Genomic DNA, 6,432 nt, shown 5'->3' with positions numbered 1-6,432 from the left:
TAATAATTTAGGAGCGGGTGAACATTTTGAGTTCCCTCTATTGTTTATTTAAAAAAAGAGTTCACATTTCTTATTCTATTCTGGATTTCAGTACTTTTAGAGCGAGCGATTGTTTAGGAGGGGGGGGGCACCTCTTGACATTATATTAATAAGCTTTCGTTTGATCCTATATGATCCATGTACCAGATGAACAACACACCGTAATACAATAAAGACAGACAGACAGCCTGATAACAGCGTATTTGTTTATAACGAGGTAAAAAGGATATACCTACCCAACACTGCTTCTGAAGTCGAACCTAGAAACGTAAGATTTTCAAATACGATAATGATATTTGAATTACTTGATAGGCATTGTTTAAAAGATGTATTGATAACAGAAGTTTAAACTTTTGTATGTAGAAGTCTCTTTGTCATGGTTTTTTGCCTCAGTTTTTGTCAGATAAAAAATCTTCAAGTCCGACGATGGTCACCTTCGTTGCTTACAAAACAAAAATTTAAATGTATTTTCAAAAGATGTTTTTATCGTTTTCTACTTTTAACTATTTTCAAAAGCGACCCAGGATATTATGGCAGCTATGACGTTGTCGTCCCTACTAAAGTAGCACCCGGGGCGGAGCGCCCCTCCACTCCCTCTACGCTACGCCACTGGCTCCATTAAAAAAACGTTATTCTGTTAAATATCTCTATAATTCTATGTTTAGTTAATTTTCTGACAGAAAAATTTGTCATATATTCTAATTTCTCTGGCATCATTGCTGGAATAATGAGGAACTTAGCACCAGCAAAAGCTTTTTGAAATGACACTGTATGGTGTGGTGTCCCCTATCCTATAGATGAAAAAAATTACGGTGTGACTAGCCTCTCGGCTCCGGTATTCATACGAATCCCGGTTTTACTCTGACATCACGCTAGTGACGTCAGCGATGACCGGGATTATTATAAATCCCGGCGGGGTAAGTTATTTAAACATTGAAGATAGAGTTGATAGCATTATACACTTAAGTACGTAGGTACCTACTTTATAGGAGTATAATATTTATTCAAAATTGGTAAATATTTTAATCGTACCTACAACTAGAAAAATATAATAAATTCTGAACACATATATAGGTATACGAATTATATTAATAGTGTGAGAGTTACTCGTAGATATTAATTATTATTGTTCACGTCTTACATTCCAAACAAATCGATTCATTTGAACATTTTGGTATTTTCTTTAAAGTTGTACATTTAACGTGCTTCCACAGGAGGCATGAAGCACACATAATGCAATCAGATTGATTTCTGATAATTTCTGAATTGCATAACACACACAGCCATTCGTTTTGCTCCCTTTTCGCGATGATTAAATTTTGGACAACTTTCCAAGCAGCACCAGAGAAAAAGTTACTGAAATATTAAACGTAAAACTCACGTGTAAACAATCACAAACATCGCACCAAGTTGTCAGCCGGGATTTATAACAATCCCGGTCGTCGCTGACGTCACTAGCGTGATGTCATATAGTGCAACCGGGATTCGTATGAATACCGGAGCCGGGAGGCTAGTCACACGGAAAAAATGAATCTTCTACATTACATTACTAACAGATGGAGTAACAGTAGGTTAAATATAAATAATAATAATAAACCCTCGGAAGTCGGAAAGTTAATCTACATGTGGAGCAGTACGTGGAGCAACAATCTGCAAAAAACATTGATTTTTGAGTTTTTGGTATTCTATGTTACATAAAAAAGTACTCTACAGTACAAGTGGCACCACGCTCAGAAAGTCCCTGACAGGGCGTGTCCGAGGGCGCTAGAAATTTCGTCCGTACATTCTGATGCAAAATTTAAAAATTCCTTATAGTCCGGAATCTGGGAGTCAAAATTCGAACATGGTATGTGAACTCAAAGATATACATTTTGAAAAATACGTATCTTGTGCAGAATTAGATGCCGATTCTGAATCATGCGAGGGCGCGATGGTCGCAGGGATTGCAAATAGCCAGAAAACAATAATTTGTACAAAATTTCGCACTTCCTAAAAGTTAGAAATTTTATCTTTACATCGCATTTACGAAGTTATTTATGAATATTTTTCAAGAATTTGTGCACCATTCGAAAGCTCATTGTATTTGCCGTCTCACAGAACAAAAAGAAAGTGAATGTTGTCTTTAACAACCACTCTTATAAACTGTTAAAGCTGTATATGCGCCAGAAATGAAATAAAAATTTCAGTCGCGAGGTATTTTCGATATTGTTGGAGATAGAGAAATACAATAGGTTGAACATTTTTGAAAATGTAACGCGGGCGCGCCAGAATAGCAATACTACCGATACTCGCTTAAACACGTACGCTATCGCATAAATCCGTCTACGACCTACGTCTACACATAATCTCGATCATATCCGTCTGTCTGTCGGTCTGTGTCTGTCAAAACGGAATAATTAATAATTATGGCGCGGAATGTATCGCGTCGTTTTACAAACTTTCTATTGGCCAGCCTGAATTATTTCAAAATTAGTTCGCATATTTTCCGGGCTTTTCTGATAGAGTTTTCGATTGGCAAACCTCGTGCTGCACGAGTGCAGTTTTTACGTTCTATTGGTAATTTTAGGGCAATTTTCTGTGTTCCATTGGCAAATGTGATGCAACAATTGCGCACTCAGTGCAAATTTCGACGCACGAGGTCCGAGAGCTCGTGGAGCTGCTAGTTAACAAATTTTCAAAACAAACGTGCGACAATTTGAATTTGTTTCTTGCGTTGGGAGAGTTTTTTGTCGTCATCTAGCGATAGCGAAGTTGATGAACTAGCCATAACTTCTATTTTACAAAAAGTTGCACTTACTCATTAAACTGAACGCCAAAAATTGGTCCTTTACAGGAATTTCAAATTTATATTCCTCATCATTTATCATAAATAATACTGAAATCGTTTGTCATTTTTTAGAATAGAGATTTGTCGATTACCTAAATCTAAAATGAGGTTATGGACAAATGACAACAAATATTTACGAATATTTATGTTCCATTGAGAGCAATTTTCACATGATTTCTTCAGTTTCTCGTGCAACACTCGTGCAGTACGAGTTTTGCCAATCGAAAACGCTATGAGCATGGTGGCACGTACTTTTAAACAATTTCTCAATAAAATATGGGTGTTCCATTAAAAAAACGGATGTTTGATCCGCTAGGCTAGTGGAATACAGCACGCCACTGGAGACCAGAAATAACTTTTAGAAACATTTTTGCTCCTCCATTTTTTACGGATATCTTTTATGGGAAAGGCATTACGATCCGGGGAGGATGTTACACCCTGTATAAAGTACATATTATACGAAAGGTAGTTGCTTCTTGCTTACTTACAACTTACAACGAAAAACATACATTGTTGAATTCATAATTGTGATTTAACCATTGAATTATAGTTATAAATTCAATGATTAAACATTCTATAAGATAAAAGTGCGTAATATTCGCAACGTGGCGGAAATTCTCAGTGACGCCTACACAGATGTTTGCCTTACCTTTAAATGTAATTTAATCTATGTAAATACGTAAAGGAATGTGGGGTAGGTCAAGGAAGAGATATAATGCAGCTCCTGTGTCGAATACGTACGATTACGGCTTCCGATGATTAATTCATTTCTCTTATATGGGGTGATCAAAAAGTAGTGCGGACAGTTTGAATTTTCCGTAAAACTAAACATGTATAACGTTGGTAACATACCAAAAGTCATTTATGTAAAAGCAGTGGTGGATCAATTTAATCACTAATACATAAATAAACTACCTTCTAAACATGTTTGCCAATTCCTTAAGTAAAAAACATTAAAAACTTAAAGCGTCCAATTTAAACTGTCTGCAGTTCTTTTTGATCACCAGATATATATGGATTAATTGCAAAAGCCCCCTTACCCCCTATAGGTATCTTCTTTACGGAACTAGAACTAAATAAGCGCTTAAGCAACTTGCCCTTTACAGTGTCTATCTAGTGTAGTATTCATTGTAGGTAGATTAAAAAAAATAAAAAATGCTAGAAGTTCATCACAAACACTATATAGCACATTCAACTCTTGAAAGGCAGTATGGGTCATGACATGTTATGGAAGTTACACTTTTTTCTTACTTCCGAGACTAAAGTGACAACTTCACTCCATTATGACAAGTACTGAAGTGTCACTTTTTGTCCCGCCGGGATTAAATTTGGATGAAAATCCCGGAAGGATGACATTACTAACAAGGCAATTTCAGTAATTTTTTGGATTTCAATGGTATCAATTCTTTACCTACTTTGGCTGCTTTTTATCAATATCAAATACACCTTTGTCACCCACCACCAAAATTATGACACTATAGCAATGACAGTTTCCAAATTATTTTTGTTACCATAGCATAGGGATTGTTGTACCAACGCAGCGTTCCTATGGTAACTTGTTAAGCAGCGATTTTTTTATAGAATGCGTTCTCTAATTCCATACATATATATTATTAAATGTTTCAGTTTCGGAAGTACGAAAAATATCGTATATACCTTGCGACTAAAGTAGTGGTCTTAATCCCTCAGGTACCTTCGGGATTAAAAGTACTACTTCAGTCCCGCGGTATATAATATACTATTGTTCCTCACACTAGTGTCAAAACGTCAATTAAATAGTAAAACTAAGGCCTGTGAGGCATTACATTATTTTGTAATCGACAATACTGAATATGTTTGTGAAGCGCACGGTTTTCCCATAAGTGCTCTACTACATCTGGTGAATTGAACGTGCTATGGAAGTATTTATTAAACACGTACTTAGTGATTACTACATATATGAAAACTTGTCATTTGTTTCTTCGTTTGTATGCATACAGTTTATTAATAATGTTTTTATTACTACGATCACACTTCTCCAAAATTCATGTGACCTGTACTTTTAGCATGTTGCTGTACCTCTCCTTGGCCACTCATTAAAATATTGCATATCATACATTTCACTCTAAATTTATTAACATCTGTAAACTGCCTGCTCGATTTGGCTTCTTTTGCTATTTGCTCAGCTTCTTGCAAAATTTTGTCATCGTCAACGGGGAAGATGGTTTGAATTACATTACCCTAAACATAATAATTGAAAAACTTTACTAAAACGAGTCGAAGTTACCTACCTCTATAGATTCTAGATATAAAGGATCATAATGGATACCGTCAAATAATAATAAAACCCTATGTGCGTAATCTCTATCTTCTCCAAACTTATTAATGACGGCGTTCGTTGTGTCCACTACATCAATTTCAATTCCAAAATGATTTGAAAGTATTGCTATTTCAATGCCTCCTCCCCAGGTGGTATCATTCAAAATCCAATTACAGTACTCTGGATTGGGTTTTCCCAATATGGCCTCGGAATAAGCTTCAGGATCTTTCGAAATTGCTTCCGCGATCATTTGTCTCATTAACGGAGCCACGCTCTCAGAGTTTTCTACTTTACCATTCAGTACAAAATGTATACTGGTAAACAAACATGAATTATCAGCAGGTACAATTTTTTTCATTAATATGCCAGGACAGCCGTCTTGATTCTCTGCAACATGATGTCTGGCATCTTCCGTGCTTTTAGAACTAAAACTGGACACTTCTGCTGCTACCGCTTTTTCTTCTACAATTAGTGTATCGCCTGATTTAATGCCCAGTTCGCTTAGTAATGTAGTGTTGGAGGTTAGGTCAAACGGTTTTGGAGGAAACCCACTTAGAATTTGTAAACGATTTATGGGTATATTTTCCAATGCTGAGACTTCCGTTTTTAGTTTTTCTACAGTACTTTCACCACTCAACGTTCTAAGCACATGCTGTCCAGTTTTTGTTTTTATTTTTAATGCAAAGCCAGTCATTTTCCTAATTGCGTTTTCCCTAATAATTTTTGATAACAAGAGGTGTAGTTAAATTTTGGTTTAAATTATAAGCATAATACGAAGCATACTGACGATTTTCTTTACATTTGAAGATTAAAACAGAACACACTTATCACAGTATGTGAATTATTAAATATCTAAAAAATCCCGTAAGCACTAATGAATGCAACCAGTTTCACACAGTGGCGTAGCATGCTCAAATGGCGGCAAGGGGGAGCATTACATTGCGCCCCTTCGTAAAGAATCGCATACGAATTTCAGTAGAAGTATTTCAATATCTTGAAGTATTTTTTGTGCAACCAAAATCGGTTCGCATTCGGAGTACTTTGCTAAGGCCCTCAAAGTTTGAAAAAAATAATGTCATTGATTGGTGAATCAATTTCAGATATGTGCAGACATACGCTAAAACCATATACTTCTCTTATACCGGGTGGTGCCTAGCGCGACGCAGCATAGGGATTTCAATGGTAATTTCTTTAGTCAATTACTAGCTCCCCTAATTATTTTAGAGCAAAAGTCTAAATACGTTTTTTTAGAGAAAAAAATACTGCA

General features: G+C 35.9%; 1 protein-coding gene across 1 annotated transcript; it reads right to left on the bottom strand.

The window, feature by feature from the left end:
- Positions 1-4,593: 4,593 nt before the first annotated feature.
- On the bottom strand, positions 4,594-6,022 carry LOC116163674 (ubiquitin thioesterase OTU1). The gene is made up of 2 exons (XM_031477738.1): positions 5,137-6,022; positions 4,594-5,086 (listed from the first exon to the last, which is right to left on the bottom strand). Exons 1-2 carry the CDS (start codon positions 5,857-5,859, stop codon positions 4,874-4,876), a joined length of 936 nt encoding a protein of 311 aa, XP_031333598.1. The 5' UTR covers positions 5,860-6,022; the 3' UTR covers positions 4,594-4,873.
- Positions 6,023-6,432: the final 410 nt, after the last annotated feature.

The sequence above is a fragment of the Photinus pyralis genome, unplaced genomic scaffold (genome assembly GCF_008802855.1).
Source record: "Photinus pyralis isolate 1611_PpyrPB1 unplaced genomic scaffold, Ppyr1.3 Ppyr1.4_LG2, whole genome shotgun sequence".
NCBI classification, from domain to species: Eukaryota; Metazoa; Arthropoda; class Insecta; order Coleoptera; family Lampyridae; genus Photinus; species Photinus pyralis.
Note: the sequence above shows the minus strand (reverse complement) of the source record. Positions and strands in the feature narration are given on the sequence as shown.

Excerpts from the sequence above, each read along its gene's own strand:
- LOC116163674 (XM_031477738.1), bottom strand. The coding sequence starts at position 5,859 with ATGACTGGCTTTGCATTAAAAATAAAAACAAAAACTGGACAGCATGTG. Across the intron at positions 5,087-5,136 it reads TATATCTAGAATCTATAGAG|GGTAATGTAATTCAAACCAT; the intron begins GTAGGTAACTTC and ends TATTATGTTTAG.